The following is a 19,776-nucleotide window of genomic DNA, read 5'->3' on the forward strand; positions in this document are numbered from 1 at the left end:
TGGTAAATTGATGGATGGATGGTAGATGGGTGGTAAATGGATGGATTGTAGATGGGTGGTAAATGGATGGATGGATAGATGGTTGGTAAATGGATGGATTGTAGATGGGTGGTAAATGGATGGATGGATGGATAGATGGTTGGTAAATGGATGGATTGTAGATGGGTGGTAAATGGATGGATGGTAGATGGGTGGTAAATGGATGGATGGATGGTAGATGGGTGGTAAATGGATGGATTGTAGATGGGTGGTAAATGGATGGATGGATGGTAAATTGATTGATGGGTGGTAAATGGATGGATGAATGAATGGAAGGATGGATAGATGGTTGGTAAATGGATGGATTGTAGATGGGTGGTAAATGGATGGATGGTAGATGGGTGGTAAATGGATGGATGGATGGTAGATGGGTGGTAAATGGATGGATTGTAGATGGGTGGTAAATGGATGGATGGATGGTAGATGGGTGGTAAATGGATGGATGGTAGATGGGTGGTAAATGGATGGATGGATGGTAGATGGGTGGTAAATGGATGGATGGTAGATGGGTGGTAAATGGATGGATGGATGGATAGATGGTTGGTAAATGGATGGATTGTAGATGGGTGGTAAATGGATGGATGGTAGATGGGTGGTAAATGGATGGATGGATGGATAGATGGTTGGTAAATGGATGGATTGTAGATGGGTGGTAAATGGATGGATGGATGGTAAATTGATTGATGGGTGGTAAATGGATGGATGAATGAATGGAAGGATGGATAGATGGAAGTAGGGTTGCACGGTATACCGGCACTAATTTGGTACCGGGGTACTGAGGAATTTAAAACGGTACTATATTGCATTTGGACGGGACCGGTACTTGCAGCGCCGCCGGCAGCGCCCGCAACAGCGCCCGCAACAGCGCCCGCAACAGCGCGGCGAACTCGCCACGTGACGTCACCGCGTTGTAACTCCAGCTGAGAGGACGAGGAGCGAGCCGCAGCTTGGAGAGATAAAAGGAAAAAGCAAGCAAGCCGGAGGAAACCGCTAGCAAGTTAGCAAGCAGCGTGGACTGGAACAACAAACGGAGCAGGAGGAAAGCTTGGAGAGAGAGCGAGAGAGAGAGCGAGCGAGCGAGCGCGAGAGAGAGAGCGAGCGAGCGTGAGAGAGAGCGCGAGAGAGAGCGCGAGAGAGCGCGAGCGAGCGAAGCACGGAGAGGAGACTGGCTGCTGCAACCGTCACCACGCCGCAACTTGCGGACAAACCAGCGCCGCGAAGTGCGATATAGCAGTACTTTAGCTAAAAACAAATGCGCAAGGCGAGGCAGTTAACGCCGATGCGCCACTGTGTAAACGGTGTTTAAAAACATGCATGGCTAACGGCGGAAACACCTCCGACTTAGCCAAACACTTAAAGGACAAGCCCCCAGACCTGCACACTGAGCTCAGGGAACGACAGGTCATTTACTCAGGAAGAAAAGCCACATTTAGTGCTAAAAGCAAGCGCCACCGCCCTTCACTCTTAACAAAAGTAGCTCTGGAAGAAAAAAAATAGAGCTGGTTTATTTATATTATTATATTTTATATTATATTATTGTATTTATATTTTAACATTTTTAAAATTGTGTGCATTAGAAAAGCTTGTCTTTGTGGTATTTTATTTTATTTGCTGATTAATATGTTATTGTTCTAAGATTTTCTATTAAAATAAAGTCAGTAATGACATTTTTTACGTTCACTTTTTATTTGAAAAAGTATCGAAAAGTATCGAAAAGTACCGAAACACATGTTGGTACCGGTACCGGTACCAACATGTTGGTATCGTGACAACACTAGATGGAAGTGAAATAGATGGATGGGTGGATGGTAAATAGGTCGATGGGTGGATGGATGGATGGATGATGGTAAATGGATGGATTGTAGTCAAATGGATGGACATAAACCCTTCATTCACAGAAACTGCTCCAAGCCAACAAAATCCATTGATAAAAAGAATCCTTTTTACATTGTTTGTCATTTTAAAATATTCAAACTGGACAAAAACAAAAATAAAACTCTTCAAACTGTCTTTTTCCACTGTTCATCAATCACCAACTCTGGTTTGAGATTTTCAAACAGAGACTGAATGAAGAATGAACCACACTAGCCTTTTCACTGTTTACTGGTTTCTGCTTTAAAACAAGTCTGACAGCGATGTGAAAGGAATCTCTCATACTTTTAGCAGTTTTTCCCGTGTTTAAAATAAATGCACATTTAATGGTTTTAGTGTTTTTCTTTGGTGAAACAAGAAAGTCTGGAACATTTTCAGTCCTAAAGTGAACTCTGCAGTTTTAATAAAACCCAGGCATGTATTATGTCTAACTGCTGCAGCCTCCTTTTAAGTGATTCAGCAATAAGTTAAGCGATATACAGAAAGTCTGGAAAAGAAGTAAATAAAGTGTGTCTCGAGAGACGACTCCCCTGCTGCTCCTCCCCTCACAGCCGCCACCACTCCCCTCCTAAATGGTGGAGACGCCAGTGTCAGTGAGAGAGAGACACTGGTGGCGGTTGCAGACTTCCTCTGCAGAGTTGCATCACTAATGCTGCTAAGACACAAGAGGGAGGAGGGAGGATAATACCGAGGCAAATAATGGGAAAAGTATGAGGAGAAGAAAGGGTGGGACTCTTTCACTTTATGTCTTTCCTTTCTCTCTTTTTTCTCAGCCTCCTCATCCTGAGAGAAATTCATGCTGAGAAACACAGCTGACATACAGTAATATAAAACAACACGTTCAAACACTGAATGTAAATGCCCTTCGCTGCTGTGGCGGCCGTGGTTTCATTTTAGTAACTCTAGTGATCAGGTCATTAGTGTGTTGGATTGAAACACCCAAAAAAGAACAGAGAGAAGAACTTTTGAAGTTAAAAACAGAGAGTTTAATGTGATGACGAAAATAAAATGCAAATTGGATAAAAAAATACATCACTCATCTGGTTTCTTTTTTAAAGAAGATTTTTTTTAAAATCTTTTTCAGATTTAACAAGATCCTTGAGGAACATTTCTAGTTTCTTAATTTTGCAACTGTGAAAGCACCTCCAAGAAAAGTTTCTTAGAAAAACCTGTTTTTAAGGGAACCTTTTGAAAAATAGGATTTGGAAATATAAATGTTGAGTCGCCAACTTTTTCAGCTTTTTCTTTACTCTGCAAAAAAACTCCTGTGATCCGCCAATGGTCTACGATAGTAGCTCACATTAGTCCAGAGACCATACCAGACTATGTGGAGAAACCAGAGACTGTCTGTGGTCCAAACAACAAGGTCACCGCCGTATTTATGTCTTATTTGGAGTGTTGATGGAGCAGCTACAATGTTAGCATAGCCTAGCACTGGATGATGTCATGGTGAATGGACTTGCATTTACGCACATTTACTAGGGTTGTGAGCGATAAACCGATGCGACCGGATATTCGGTTCAACAAGTGAGAGATACGGTTGCATAGGTAGCAGCCTCCTCAATCGATATGAATTATCAATGGATTCCTAGATGAATCGGTTATAGAGTCATGGATTGGGTATCGCAAGACTTTGAAGCGGTTGGCGGCATTACACCAGCGTCTCTAAAACAACGCAAGAGCTGAAGCTGCCGGCGAAACGCCGTAGCTGGCTAGCTGGTATGAGTTATAAACAAGGGACAACACGGAACATGGAGGAGGTGGAGGTGGAGAGGCGGGCGCAGCACAGGTAGGCAGCTGCGACGCTGCCGTGTGACCGCAGGCACTCCATGACTGCACGTGAGACACGGATGGCTTTGAATGTCAATCGCTTGTGTCTCAACTTGCACCACAAGAGGCGGCCGCAGCCCGGGTAGCGTCCACGACACTGTCCTGTGATCGCCAGCCAACGATTCAGCCAGACTTTTTTTTGGTCCATTGATTGAATGTCAATCGCTTGTGTCTCAACTTGCACCACAAGAGGCGGCCGCAGCCCGGGTAGCGTCCACGACACTGTCCTGTGACCGCCAGCCAACAATTCAGACAGACTTTTTTTGGTCCATGTCTAAAAATAAATACATTGACATGTGATTTTGTTGTTCTTTTTTTTTTTTTGCCAGTGCCATACAGCCACAATGCTTGGGGATATGTGGTAATTTACATATTTGAAAGGAAACTATTGTACTGTCACTTTCATAGAATCGGCTTCTTTATTTTATAAAATATCTACAACAAATATTAACCGTAGAATAGAATCGTATCGTTCTTACACTGTATGGAATCGATTCGAATCGGTCTGTAATTAAAGGATATTGTTTTTGAATCGAATCGTAACCTGTGTATCTAGATGCATATCGAATCGTTTATCACAGAGAGATGTGCAACCCTAGCATTTACGCACTTTCATGCACTGATGGCATATTTTTGAGGTTCAGTATCTTGCCCAAGGACATGCGGCCTGGAGGAGCTGGGTATCAACTTGCTCTACCTCTGAGCCACAGCGGCCTCTTATGAACTAGACAGAACGGTGCTTGGTTTCCTGGCGTATCCTGGACTTCAACATGTACAAAGCAGCAATTGCGATCGAATGAAACATTGTTGATGTCTACATGGAGGTAAGCCTCCTCTGCGGTGCATCTAGGAGAAAATTGGTTTCCCGTTTGGTGTGAAAACGGCATAAGAACATTAAGGAACACATGCGTTCTTGGAGTATCCTGGAGGTTCTTCAAGGAACTACTTGGAACTACAGCGATGTCAGCCTGGGCCCTCCAAAACACTCCAAAGTGAGACTGAAGAAGAGGAGTAAGTGTGGCTTGTCTTCTGTCTTTGGAGAACCTCAGTATGTTGAACCCTACTGTTCTTTCCATGCTTCTTCTTCTTCTTCTTCTTCTTCATCTTCTTCTTCTTCTTCTTCTTCTTCTTCTTCTTCTTCTTCTTCTTCTTCTTCTTCTTCTTCTTCACCTTTTGCTTTTTGCCCAAATGTTCCCTGCTGAGACAGGTGTCATTTTCAGTCATTTCCCATTAATACACCAGTGTCTCTCCTTCCTGTCTGCCTACAAGTCATGAAGACAAAGCCTCCTGTCCTCCTCGCTGTTGAAGCGACGTAACACCATATAAGGACGTGGGATGGAAAGATCAAAGGATGTAACCCCTAAAAAAACTGCTCCTGGAGAGACGGACCGTTTCGGTCTCCTCCCTCCCACTGAAATACATTCCTCTAAAATACCAACATTTTGGAGTTCAGCCTCCAATCCAGCTCTACTCTGTCTTCTTTCTTTTTTATTTGTTGGATTGATTTTGCCATAGCAGAATGACAAGAACTTTGAGGAAATCTAAAAAAAGGGTGAGTTGAAAAGAATTCTCGGGAGGATAAAGAAAATAGGAATGAAGAAAAAAGGAGTGGGAGGTGCAGAGGGGAGGAGAACAGGAGAGGTATGCTCTGCTGGAGGACTGGGAGAGGAAAACCACAGGAAGGAGAAGAGGCCAGATCAGGGCGCCATGGAAGAGAAGGGGGGGGGGGGTAGTGTACGTTACAGTTTTACATAAAAGTACGTGGAAAAATAACAGCTTGCAGTGTTTCTGTGACAAACGACATTCATAAAGTGAATTTTGGTGTTTGCGTGGAAGATGCATCAGCAGCTCGCTGTGTCTGTACGTCTGAATTATGTGTAAATAGTTTACTTTCTGCTCACGTTTGTGTGAAATGTTTATTTGCTTGTGTGTGTGTGTGTTGTGTAAGTCCACTTGAGAGCTGCCATCCTTACAATGTGCATTTGACCATGCACAAGCGAGTGTGTGTTGGCTCGTACTGCTGTCTTACCATTTTAAACACTTGTAGTGAGGGCATTGTGTGTTTTTCATTGTGAGAATATTTTCTCCTTTCAACCTTGACAAAGTTAAGACCAGATCCAATCCTTCTGTTCTCACCTTTCACAATAAAAGCCGACATAAACACTGTAACTCCACTCTCTTCTGTCAGACGCAGCTCTGGGTCAATAGGACCCTGGCAGCTGGTCGTCTACAAGAATCTTTTCAGAGCTTTTATTGATAAAATGTTGCAACCATCACTGCTTCGTGTGGCTGCTCATGTGAATCATTTTTACAATAGAGTATATTTTTATTTCTGTGATGTTTATTTGGTGTGTGAAAACCTTAAGACCTGGTTTTAAGGTTAGAATAACTTTAATTAAGGTTCAGCTATTTAGTTGCAATGCATTGTGTCCCCACAAGTATAAAAACACAAACGTGCGTGTGTGTGCTGCTCCATACATGTGTTTAGAATATTCACTATTTGTGTGTGTGTGTGTGTGTGTGTGTGTGCATGCATGTGTGCACAAGTGGCAAAGTATGTGTTTTAGGCAGTAGGGGATCCATAAGAGGTCCGGGCGCATTGCCCAAACACAGGTCATTGAGGGAAAAGAGGGGAGGAGCTGCTGAAGTGGGGCTCACGTGTGGTTCTGGGTTTTGTGCTGGTGAGACTTGAGTCTGCATGCGTGCCTGGATACATATGGTCCTGTATGTGCGTGCCGTCACAATGCCTCCGGACAGCATGTGTGTGTGTGTGCTGAGGAATGTGAAACCAGTGTGGTGAGGTAGCTGGCAGGCCGACACAAGGACCTAAACACTGACTTCATTGTGGTTTAGCCTCTGCCTCATATTATGTCGGGGGATCCTGTCGGTGATGGTGGAAGAATTTGTGGTGACAGCCAGTTAAAGAGGTGTACGTGTAGCTGGGAAAGTGGCTGGTTTGAATCCCATAGTGTGTTTTGGAGAAGCAGCCGGTGGAAGTAAATAAGGAACGCCAGCTATCATTAAAGAGCCATACAGAGAGACACCCAACAGCTGTGTCACTAATCGACTTGCAGCCCATGTCTGGGGCCGTTTAGCAGTTTCACCGGCAGCAAAAATATTACAGCTCGTGAGAAAAACAGAAAACTATTTTGTGTTGTGGTGTAAAGTTTTAAGTGAAAAGTCGGCAGGTAAGTAAAAATACACCGGGTGGCATTATGTTAACTGTATTTTTTAGAGTGAGCAAAATGGAGATAATTACCAGGATTACACATTTTAAAGTAAAGAATAACATAGGGAGGCTCAGTCCCGCCCCCTCCCATGTCATACTTAAAAAAAAAAAAAAAAAAAAATATATATATATATATATATATATATATATATTTTTTTTTTTTTTATATAATTTTTTTTTTAACTTTTTTTACTTATACTTTTACTTATACTTTTACTTGGTATTTGGTATTTGTGTATTTGAGTGGAATATTCTCCTGTTGTCACTAACATCGTCAATAACGTTGCTGAATCAGAAATGGAGGAAACTAATATTGTCACCCAGAGCTTGAGATTCTCCTGTTACTAATAGGTGGACCGACTTTAGAAGACTGAATTGTAAACATCAGATTTACGTCCAGATGTTACTTACTTTAAACGACCAGATGGCGGCTCTCAGGTGTGAACGTTGTGTAACAGTGAGAGTTGAGTCACCTTTACAGCAGCTGTCCAGCGTTTTTATTCTCAGTTTGTCTGGTCCACCTCACCGCCTTCACTTTCCTCCTGTGAAGCAGATATCTGGGTCTTGAGTCATCCGGACTAACAAGAACATATGAGTTGAGTCATGGACCCGGGTGGCTTTTTGTCTCATGCTTCACCCGAAGCATCAAACCACGATGGGTGGAAAACTACTGCAGGATCCTGTTGAGCCTCTCAGTGAAGGCCAACCACAGAAATGTCGAGGGTCACAGTAACAAAGCCACATCTTAATGCTTCTCAGAGTTTTCTAGCCTCAGGAACGAAGCAACAACTAGAACTCACAACGCAGAGCTGGATCCAGATCAGCTGGGTTCACAAACCGAAACGTCGGTTGACGCACACTAATAGTTGTATTTGATTTCGTTCAGCAAATACAAAATAATAGCATTCAAATTACATCATTATATATCATTAATAAAATAAATCCGATCCCAGCTGTCATTGGGCGAAGGCAGGGTACACCCTGGACAGGACACCAGTCTATCGCAGGGCTAGTTACAAATAGCATCTGATTTAATGTTAAGTGTTGAAATGATCGGTACTGTACATATGGGAGCTACATAGTAATTTACTACAGCTGGAAAAGCTTAACCATGCATCTTGAAAATGCCTAGAAAGGGCTTGGATTTGAATTTGGAAACAGTGTAGGGAACCTGTGTGTGAACAGGAAGTGGTTTGCGAAGTGTTGGGGTAGTAGCAGGAGCAGATTTGGTTATCAACAGCTAATTATTAATGTCAATATGATTATCGATATTAATAATTATATTTAATATATTATCATGATATAATCATGAATAAACGGAGCACCACCCTGGGATCAGGGAAAAGATAACCTAAAACTGTATTCAGTCTCAATATAAAGGTTTTATACTCACATGCCAATCATCGTGATAATTAGCATAGAAGCATAAAAACAATCTAACAATTGAAAAGGCGTGAAATTCGAGCACTAGCCTTCACAACCTGCTGTTATCCAGTGACATATACACAACAAGCACAAGAGACCACTAGTTATAATATAATAAGATTTATTAAAATCAGTAATAATGATCACAATCAATAACACTGCAATTAACAAAGCCTTATTACCTAACTACCTAACACACAAAACTAAGCTAAACAGAAGGAGAGACACACGTGGAGTGTGTGTGTGTGTACGTGTGTGTGTGTGCGTGTGTGTGCTTGTGCGTGTGTGTAGAGAGAGAGAGAGAGAGAGAGAGAGAGAGAGATATGGCCGGGCGCGACCACCAGATGGAGCTATTCCTCACAGCGTTCAGGGGTGGAGCCACTGATGTCTGATAGGATCGCGAGAGGGAGAGAGCGAGAGAGAGAGAGAGCGAGAGGTGGAGCTATGTCCTTAGCGTCCGGAGCTGGAAACAGCTGGCGGAGGATATGTGTGGGGCGGTGTATGTGTGTGTGTGTGTTAGTGGGACACAAACAAAGAGAGGGGAAGAATGTGCGCGCAATATTCTAAGGCTCAGGAGGCGTGTTTACTATCACACGGGCGCGTGAATGAACTGGCGTCCATTCAACGGGGCCGGTCTCTTAACTGATAGTAGACGCTTACCGAGCTCGCGAATATGGCTGAGGTTTAGTCACAAACACCGTTACAGAAATCAACCCAGCGGCGTGGGTACACAATCAGCATTCATTTACATTTACATTTACATTTAGGTCATTTAGCAGACGCTTTTGTCCAAAGCGACTTACAATAAGTACATTTGTCAAAAGAAGGAAACAAGGAAACCACGACGTATCCTTGCTGATAAAGTAAGAGCTAAAAATAGAACAAGTGTTAGGTCCTCATCTGAGTAAACTATTACTTCAAGAGCAACAGTGCTACGATCAGAGTGCTATAGGTAAGGGTTTTTTTTGGGGGGGGGGGGGGTTAGTGGGTCATGCTATGTAGAGTCGAGGGATAAGTCTGAACAGGTGAGTCTTGAGCCTTTTTCGGAAAATGGCAAATGACTCTGCTGTCCTGACATTAGTCGGGAGTTCGTTCCACCACTGAGGCGCCAGAACAGAGAAGTCTGGACTTCTTTTTTGGACGAATTTGTTTGATTTCAGCGATGGTGGTACCAGCCGGCCAGCTGAAGTAGAGGAGGCGTAGTGCTCGCTTCAGGGCATGAGGTTTGACCAGTGATTGAAGGTAGATGGGTGCTGTTCCATTGATGGCCCTGAAGGCCAGTACCATCGTCTTGAATTGGATGCGTGCTGCAACAGGGAGCCAGTGGAGGTCACGGAGGAGGGGGGTCACATGGGAGAATTTGGGTAGATTGAAGATAAGGCCTGCTGCAGCGTTCTGGATACGCTGCAATGGTTTAATCGCAGAGGCCGGGAGTCCGGCCAGGAGAGAGTTGCAGTAGTCAAGGCGGGAGATGACCAGTGCTTGGACCAAGAGTTGCGTTGCATCCTTTGTGAGGAAGGTCCGAATGCTGCGGATATTGTAGAGGGCAAATCTGCAGGATCGGGCCACAGCAGTGATGTTGGGGGTGCAGGATAGTTGGTCATCGAGGATTACACCCAGGTTCCTCGCAGTTGACGACGGCAATACTGTGCATTCAAATACAACATGGAAAGCCACGGACTCGGCGGTCCGTGATCAAAACTTAAAACACGTTAACAAGAATTACAAGCATGTCCTACACTATCAACTTATGTCTCTGCCCAGACTGATAGCCTCTTACTGGTGTCGTTGCGTAAGCTGCGAGTCCGTCCTGGCGATGACGGCGTTCTGTAACGCGGCGGCGGTAGTTCGGGAGTCGCGGCGGCAGCGGGGGTCGTGATGAGTCGGCTTAGTCCAGACGAGAGCGGAGCGTGTTTCCTCTCGTTGATCAAACTCGAATAAAAAGAAAACAGTTTGTGTTTCTTTCTTCCGCGGACGGCAATATAATCGCGGCTTGGCGATTTAGTCAGCTTACTTCAGACAGCGTCTGGTAGCTGGAATGCAGGAACCGGCTTGGTTCCTCTTGTTGCAGCGATGCGCTGCCGGAGGGGTCGCCTCCCGTTGCAACGTGGTGTTGCGTTGGTTGTAGGAAGAGGCGCCAGAGTAAGAGTAAGATGGCGCTGGTTTATATAGTTCATGGCTGCTGCCGGGGACCCCCCGGGGTTCCCTGTGGCCAATAGGGCACCAGTTGTGTGACGTTGCACTTCGCACTTACGTGAGAGGTGAAACTAAAATGGCGGTGTAGTTTTTAATCCCCTTTGTCCCTTTGTTCTGACCGCATGTGTAGGCTTTTGTAGGCCGCATCGTGTAGTCCTACTAGTGAGGTCCCAACAGAAGTTGACCAATAATTTCAGTTTACCAAATTCATAAGGTGAAATATGTCAATGTCAAGACATTGTGTTACAACAGAACTGTCCTAAATTACAAATCAATCACTGACACTTTAAAACGGTTCTGTTCTGATACATTGAACATTAATTTGGAAAAAGGTCATTGATGGTTATTTTTGGCAACTTGACTGTGAGCTGGTTGTGTCTTCTCAGGTGGGCAGCAGCAACTAGCAGCCATGCTGTCATTGGACGAGCCGCTGGACTTGAAGCTTCCCTCAGGACGGCTGGACGGTCCCGTCAGACTAGGAAAGAGGGCGTGTCCTTCCTCTATCTGCACCCCCCTCAGCACCACACGACCACGCCTGCTATGCACAACCTTTCCATCGCCACCCTCCTCCCCAGGTAAGAGTTCACCAGGTCAAACAGAATATTCTTATCAACAAATTATCTCGAGAGCACCTGAGGGAACACATGACTCTAAGTAGTCACAACTCATTATCGGCATACCCAGCATTGCGAAACCAGGCAGTGTGATGTGTAACACAGTGGCATCGGTCACAGTGTGACGTGTTAATAAGTGTTGGTGGTACTGGTATTTCCATTAGCTGTTAGTCAGTGTATGTATTGGAACTTCCTTTAGCTGTTAGTAGCCAGTGTGTGTCCTGGTTAGGGTTGTGACGATACACTCACGAGAACGAGACGAGACGAGATTTTAAGAAAACTACAATGACAAAATATATGACTGGACTAACAGACTTTAATTTAACAGAGTTGCACATGCATTTTTATTATAAATATTTTATTATAACTCTTTACATGCATGATGTAAGCATGATCTTTTAATAAACTTCTTCTTTCACAAATTTAAACTAAAACTAAAATTTATAAAAGTTAAAATAAAATAAATAAAATAAAATATTTATTTTCCCCCAAGTGTAAATATGTGCAAAACCAAATCAAAGTTCTACTTTGTCAATACAGAGTGCAAATAGTGCAAACGGAGCCTGACCAAGTATGTCATGAACAACATGCTGCAACTACAGCACCTTCAGCATCTCTGACATCGCAGCTGTCAAATGTATCAATGCTTCGGGAGTTTTGTCTTATCTCTGGGCTGGTGATGCTGCTATGGCAGCTTGCTGCTCAAGGTAACGAGCCAGCATATCCAACGTGCCCGTGAGTAACTTGTGTGATGGCAATTGTAGCCGTTTCTGCTTGGACATTTTCACCGTGGTAGCCGCTGAACTACGATGAAAAAAAGCAGTCACACGTCTCACCCGCCCGAGCAAACGAGCGACGCGGGGAACACCGAAGCCAGCTTGGGTTGCAAGATTTATAGTGTGCGCAAAACAGATGTGCGACTTCAATCCCGCGTCGCGCACGGCCAGGTCCATATTACGTGCATTGTCGGTAATAATAAGCGATGCCGTGGTTGGGTTTTTTAAGCTCCCAGTCAGTAACAGCTGTCTGTAAAACCTCAGCTATGTATAGCTCACAAATCTCGCGAGACAGATTTTTAACGCGACGAGAAATATCGTCGACTTTAATCTTGCGAGATCTCGTGGTACGAGATCTCGTCACACCCCTAGTCCTGGTACTTCTGGCTGTTAGCCAGTGTACTAGTACTTCCGTTAGCGGTTAGCCAGTGTGTGTCCTGGTACTTCTGTAAGCTGTTAGCAAGTGTGTGTACTAGTACTTCCGTTAGCGGTTAGCCGGTGTTTGCACTGATACTTCCACCAGCTGTTAGCAGTATAAAACAGGCAATAAAAAGGTGATGCTGTTTGCTGCATATAAAAAAATATGATTAATTTGCTCCCCTCAGAGCCACCCGACTCTTGACAGAAACAGTAATGTTACTTCTCTGATTATCATTAAACTGGACAGTTTCGTAGACCAGGCGCAGTCAGCTTTCAGCGCACCTGCGCCACGCCGACGGGGTGTGTCCGCCTGGACTTTGCAAGTTTCGTGCACCGCGCAGGCTCACGCAGGCACACCTCCCGTCTCGCCCACCCGCGCAAGTGGGAAAGAGGGAGGAGAAGAAGGCGTGAGTGGGAGACGAGGAGGAGACGAGGCGTGGACTGGGATTAACACAGCCGATTCAGATCTTCACCAATCAAATGAGCTCCTCTCCTCACCTTTACTGCGTAGGGGAGGTTCAGTGCAAGTTCCGTCACTTGACAACCCGATAACAGAAGCAGCGCCGCCGCTCCCACCACGCGCTGTGCGTGTGTATCATAATAATAACAATGCCGATATTATAAAAAACAGGAGAGAGAGAGGGAGATGTTTTGGTCCGAGAGGCTGAGATTCCGTTACGCGTGCCATCCGCCTTTGATCTTTGTCAGATGTGGGGACAATCTATATAGATATAAATTCATGTGTTGATTCAATTAGTTGCATTAAATAGTGTTTTTTGTGATTATGTATTGCATTTAAATGTGCCTGGAACTGTGGAAACCTGCCTGTGAGGTCTCGGTGACGTGTGCACTGCGCGCTGTCAGCCAAACTTCCACTCCGCCAGCTGTGATTCGCCTTGAATGAATGGACTTTAGTTACGCCTTGCGCCGAAAGTAGACCAGGTTGGAGCTGGCGAGCTTTCAGCGCAGTCTCGGCGAGGCTTTTTGCCACGAAACTTCCGCTACGCCAAGCGCCTCCCCCTGCTGCACCGCCACACCCATCTTGGCGCAGGCGATCCACCAAACTGCCAAACTGACCGTGCGCAAGGCTGCGCGGGTCGAAACTTGCATTGCGCCGGCTCCGCCACCCTGCGCCGCCCTGCGCTGCCCCACGAAACTAGGGCCCTTAAACTCAATTAAACTCAATTTATTTTGGCAGCTTTTGCTGTGGTTACAAAACCTTCATATCCGCACAAACGCTGGTGTAAACAGGGTAAAACACACAGGACATGGCTTTGCTGATGCCGTGTTGCACTGATTGAGACTACCACAGTGATAATGCAATAGAACAATAAGTGGATTATGTGTTCTCACTTTACCAGGAACATAATATTGTAAATTCAATGAATGGCAGCTGTCCTCTAACAGACATATATTGTCCCCAGACTTGTCAGCGTGGCTCATAACAAGAAGAGCGTGACACTGAGTTCAAGATAACCACAGTCTCCATGGACTGGATCACATTATCATACTTTACAGAGTGTCTCATGTGTATTTATGGCTGTTATTGTCTTTTCTTTTTTAATAATGACTTTTTGCCCTGTTATTTGTGTTTGCAAAACAAAGCTTGAACCAGAAAACTGTGCACTTAGAGGGAAATGAATCAATATTTAATCAATAAGACTATGTGGAATTCACAACACATGTCGGTGAGGCCGAAAATTGTCCTCCTGTGGCGGGGAGTAAGGCGGAGGTACCGTTGGACCCAGCCTTGCTCAGCCAACTGTCCGCTAGTAAGATAGCTAGCTTGCTAATTCCACTGCTTCATAATAATGCACTTGTTACACAAAAATAACCAAACAAAGTTGTCACTCATGCAATATCAATGTTGTTTCCTACAGTGTGCTTCGTAACGTTACTACTACACTCATAGTTGTTACTGTAAAACCTCATCTCAGTCCACCACTTGCCGTAGGTTGCTTTACTTTATACAGAAGTGACCCGCTACATTGTTCACAATGGCAATGGCACACATAAAAATGGCTTCCACCCTGACTATGCTGCTACATTGATTTGAATGTGAATGTATCTTCTACTCCTAGATGTCTATGATAGGACCAATGACCAAGCTGCTGTAATTGGCGAGTTTCAGTCACGGTACTTCACCAGTTAAGGGGTGAAAAATGTAGCTGCACAATATTTGTTAAAATGTTAAAAGCTTTACTCACAGGAAGCTTTAAACCCCAGTTATGCTCACCCAGCTAAATAGGCTACCTTCATGTGTTGCATTATATGTGAAGGGTTTTCTTCAGTGTGACAAAGGTAATATCACCTTGTTTTATCTCTAATCTCCAATCTAGAGTCCCTGTCTTCCCCTCAACGACCCGGGTCCTGCTTCAGTCCTCCAGCCATGGACCTCAGCCTGTCGCCCTCCTCCCGCCATGCCTCCTCCCTGTCCCCGTCTCCTTCATCCCCCGCCTCCCCCTTCCCTTCTTCACCCCTGGAGTCCCCTCACAGCGAAAGCAGCCCTCAGCCACATCTCTTCTCACGGGTGAGGCAACGCTAATTTACAGACAGCTGCATGAACCAAGGTCCATATCACTGGCTCACGTTTTACTAACTCTTGTGATGAAACTCAGTCTCAATCTAGACAGTATGAGACGCAGGTTTCCTTTAAAACACCGCAGAGAGGGAAAAACAAAGGGAAGACAAAGTGTTTCTCAGAGACTCACTAGACGTGTGTTTAGCTTCATACTGCAGCTGCTGATAAATGATGATTCAACATGTTCGTTCATCAGGTTATTGTTGCAGCTGGGCGGCTTATTAGGCTCCATTGTGAGAGGTTAATTAGGGCACACTCACACAAAGCCCTGTTGCTCGGTACCGTGCTGAAGCACGATTGTCATGGGAGGGGGTCCCATGTCCCCCGCTGGCCTGCACTCTGCTCCGAGCCCAACCAGGCCGAAGCACAGATACACAGAGATCACATTTCAGTCGAGGTGGGAGGGGAGATGTGCACGCCGTACCTTGTGTTTGTTTACTTCAATGTTTTGAAGATGAGCATTTAACAAGCTGGGAAAGTTTTCTTCGAAGAAGATAGAAAGCCAGTAGTTGCTTGCACGTGGCCACCATTGTATCATCAACATGTTTATGGTGCACAGCAACTTAGCTTGTTGTCATGTAAATATGCAAGACCAGCAGTTGTTTTGAAGCCTCGAGGTAATCGGGTTTCTGACGCTCATTTAATACGCCACATGGCCCACGGCGCTGTCATGGCGTCTCTGGTTCCGCAAAGCCGCATTTGTAAAAAGAGATAACGTAACGCCGCAAAGCAAAGTTCCTTATAAACGGTGCGATAACAGCATATTTTTGACTCTCCTTTCCGTGATTATGGCAGAATCTTCTGTGTAAATAGGCCTAATGTTTCACTCCGGAGGGGCTGCTGTGGCAAGTGCGAAGCCTAGTGGTAAAAGTATTGGTTTGGCTTAATATCAAACTGGTTTAAACATTTTTAAACTGGCCCAAGCTTATTGCGCACTGAGCGATAATGAGTGTATTGGCCTCTCAATTATACGGCACGTCCACATGGCGTCCACGCCCACGTCCACGGCATGTCCACGTTGCTTTTGCATGAGTAACTGTACTCTGCCTCTTCCAACTGTGCCAGGGCCAAAGAAGTGTACCGTGCTCTCTATTCACAAACCGGACTTTGGAGTCAAACATGCTTGGGCAGGGTACGGATTGCCGAGTGTGAGTGCGCCCTGAGACTCAGGGCCCTAGTTTCGTAGACCAGGTGTTGTCGGCGCGCAGTGCACCTGCGACACGTCGACGGGGTGTGTCCGCCTGGACTTTGCAAGTTTCGTGCACCACGCAGGCACTCCTCCCGTCACTCCCACCCGCACAAGTGGGAAAGAGGGAGGAGAAGAAGGCGTGAGTGGGAGACGAGGAGGAAACAAGGCGTGGACTGGGATTAATACAGCCGATTCAGATCTTCACCAATCAAATGAGCTCCTCTCCTCCCCTTTAATGCGCCAGGGCGAGGTGCAGTGCAAGTTTCGTCACTTGACAACCCAATGACAGAAGCAGCACTAGCTCCCACCACACTCATCACGCGCTGTGCGTGCGTATAGTCATAATAATTATAATGCCGATATTATATCACTATAGATTGTAGGCACATTTTAGGCATGTCTATCACAAGACAGGGTCAGGGCGCACAGCAGTAGACATAATAGACGAGGCCGGGCCATTCATCATCATCATCACCGTCTTCATCATCTGCGCTCCACAGCTGCACCGGATTCCCCGTCCAATACCAGAACGGCGGGGTTTAGCTCAGGAGGTAGAGCGGGTTGGCTGGCAACCGCAAGATGCTCCTCCTAGCTGAGTGCCTGGTGTCCCTGAGCAAGACACCTCACCCTAATTGCTCCTGACGAGCTGGCTGTCGCCCTGCGTGGTTGACTCTGCCGTCGGTGTGTGAATGTGTGAATGAATGGGTGAATGTCAGTCATTGTTGTAAAGCGCTTTGGACAAAAGCGCTATATAAATGAGGCCATTTAGGGCCCTCAGTGTTATGAGACCAATATGAACAGCTCCCTTGTGTGACTCAAAGGTGAACTGCAGATAGAAATGTTAAATAATAAATTATCATATACCATTGTGCTAACTACAGCCTACAGTTTTTATTTTTTGCTGACTGCAGCTGAAGACGACCCTCTAGAAGTGAAACATTAAACATTAAAGTTGCAGGCCGACGGTTAAACAGTCAGTGTGTATCTTCATGTTAGCAGTTAATATACCACAGGCTTCGCTTAATAATCCAGACAACTACTTATTGTGGCTGTAATGAATTGGGACCCTGAGCGAATTTAATTCTCTGCTGCAGCCATCCAGTGACTAAATCTGATTCTGGACATGCCTGAGTGGTAAAACATGAAACACGCTACTTCTTTGTTGGAACCTAAAACTTCTCCTAATGACACCGATTCATAAAATGTTAAAAGTCGATACTGTGCTTCCTTCTAAGATGTCTTTGAAAATGTTGGCAGCAGCTTTTTGTCCAAAACGATTCCCAGTAATCTCAATATGAACCCTCTTTCAATTTTAAATGTGCAGGCCATCTTAAAAAACACAGTTAGCAGCTCATCCATCAGTAAATACCGAACCAAGGATGGCATTAAGCAGTGCCCAATGGGCAGTAATAGTGATGGATGAAACATTGTTGATGTCTACATGGGGGGAAGCCCCCTCCCTCTCCAGCATGTCAAATGTGAGCAATGTGAATAAACACAAATTATCCTGCGGTCAAACTCCATTAGATTTGAGATGCGTTGCCTCTTTGGTGGTAGATGGAACTGCAGATAAGACCTCATCCCCCTCACCCAACCGCAACAGTGTCGACTGTCTCTCAAATTCATCACAATACAGAAGTTGGTTACTCTGGAAATGCTGTTTCATCTCATCAGCCTCCTCTCTTTCAGGAGCTGGCTCGTCATCGAGGTCTGGAGGGCGGAGCTTCACCGCAGGGTTATCCGTTTTATCTGCCGATTGGAAGCCCGCCAAGAGCGTACAACTTCCCCTCCTCCATGTTCATTGGTCAGAACAGAGAGAAGCAGGTATCACCAGAGCCCTCATTGGACGGTCAGCTGGCCTGCCGTTGGATGAAGGTGAATATACTTAATCAATGCTCACTGTACTGGTTTTTGGTGTCTCTGTACTTGGACTCTTTGTCATGACAATAGAGTAGCATTGCCCTGATACCCTCCAGGCAGAAACCTCCAGTTCTGCAAAGCGAAGCCAAGGCTGAAGTGCTGAAGTTTGCATTCTCTCTTCTGGCCATAAGGGCAGACACCTCCGGTTGAGAAAATGACTCTTCTTCTCACTCGATTAATTATCTCAGTTGTTAACATGAGTTTATGGTCTCAATCTCTAGTTTCAAGTCTTCTTCAAACCAGCATGATGTTCATTTAGTACATTATGGTCCATTTAAGGTAATATCGAATAAAGCAGCGGATTCTTTGGGGCGTGGCTACCTTGTGATTGACAGGTAACTACCACAGCCTCGCTACCATGCTACTAAGATGACTCTAACATGTCGCTGTAAAGTTGACCTTGAATTATGAAGCTAACTAATGTTTAAGAGCTTCACACCAGGAGCCAGATGGATCCTTAGACACTCCTTGTTTTCCATAACCGATGTATCGCTACAATCACAGTACAGTTCTTTTCCCTCTTTTCTGTGGACTTGAAATGAAACACAGCATCACAGAATCTGGTAAATCAGTGTTATTGACAAATGATCTGGTGATATGAATGTGCTTTCCTACACCGTGACAAGAGTGTGTGGAAGAAGCCTTAAAGCTCTAGTCTACGATTTGAAAGGTTTGAAAAAAGCATCCCCCCCACACACACACCCACCCCTCCCCTCTGTGCTCCTCCGAGCTCGTATCGTTCTCCCCTCGCAGCTTCCCACCTCCCTCTTATTTGACGAAAATAGTTCACCGAAATGTGTTTCTGAAGGTATTTTATGCGAGAAATAAGCTATGCAGTTGCTGAATCTGTCTTTATTTTAGATCGACAACGGTCAGTTTAAAAGATTTTCGAGAGCTTGCGGGTGGCTCCGCGATGGCATGCACGGCTTCTTACATAGACAATGAATGGGAACATTCCCTCCGGGTATGAACTCAGGCAGGATGCCGTTTAGTTTCCCGGTGTGTCCGGGACTTCCACAACATGTACAAAGCAGTAATAGTGTTTATTACGGCCACAAATGATGAAACATTATCGGTGTAAATGCAGCGGGTGCCGGTCGGATTTCTCTCTCACCCCGACTGCAGTACGTTCCTGATCCCAAACTGCTCGGCGATCGCTCGCCACAACCCCCCCCCCCTTCCTGCTGACGCTGCAGCCTCAGCCAAAATCTCACTCTGAACTCACGTGAGAGCCCTGCTCCATACCTGAACTGCTCAGGGCAACAAGCGTCTTGTCCACTCGTAGTTTCAAACGCGGAAGTGAGTCGGGACGAGACGTGAGCAGGAGCGGGAGTGAGCGAGGATTGGATCGGAACATTTAGCCAATAGTAGTCATGCGGCCCGGATGGCTACTATTGGCTAAAGTTTGACTCAAGTGAAAAATCTTAGACTAGAGCTTTAAGTTCATCAGTTATTCATTTAGGCTTTTCACTTTGGTTCGTTAGCTAGCTAGCATGCTAATTCCATGCTACAGTTACAGAACATAAAAAGCACCACGTGAAACCGCTGGGCATGTAGCTGGACTTCACTGTTTTTTAATTACTGTTCATGATGGCCATTCAGTTTGTTTATGCTAATCGTTAGTTAGGGTGAATGCTAATGCTAATTGCTGTAAAGGTCTGTTATAGTGACAAAATACTTTTCAA

At 45.2% G+C, this 19,776-nt stretch overlaps 1 protein-coding gene across 2 annotated transcripts in view; it reads left to right on the forward strand.

Moving 5' to 3' along the window:
- LOC311011513 (zinc finger protein GLIS2-like) overlaps positions 1-19,776 on the forward strand; it is a 49,001-nt gene that overhangs the window by 14,553 nt on the left and 14,672 nt on the right. Inside the window, exons 1-4 of one of the 2 annotated variants that reach the window (XM_084006514.1) lie at positions 5,204-5,293; positions 10,978-11,166; positions 14,741-14,931; positions 17,861-18,046. In XM_084006514.1, the coding sequence (XP_083862640.1) occupies positions 11,001-11,166; positions 14,741-14,931; positions 17,861-18,046 (543 nt within the window). In that variant the 5' untranslated portion in view covers positions 5,204-5,293; positions 10,978-11,000. Of the gene's footprint in view, positions 1-5,203; positions 5,294-10,977; positions 11,167-14,740; positions 14,932-17,860; positions 18,047-19,776 lie in introns of those variants that run through there. The other variant, XM_084006513.1, reaches the window with a different exon arrangement.

The sequence above is a fragment of the Eutrigla gurnardus genome (assembly GCF_963514095.1).
Source record: "Eutrigla gurnardus genome assembly, chromosome: 3".
Taxonomy (NCBI): Eukaryota; Metazoa; Chordata; class Actinopteri; order Perciformes; family Triglidae; genus Eutrigla; species Eutrigla gurnardus.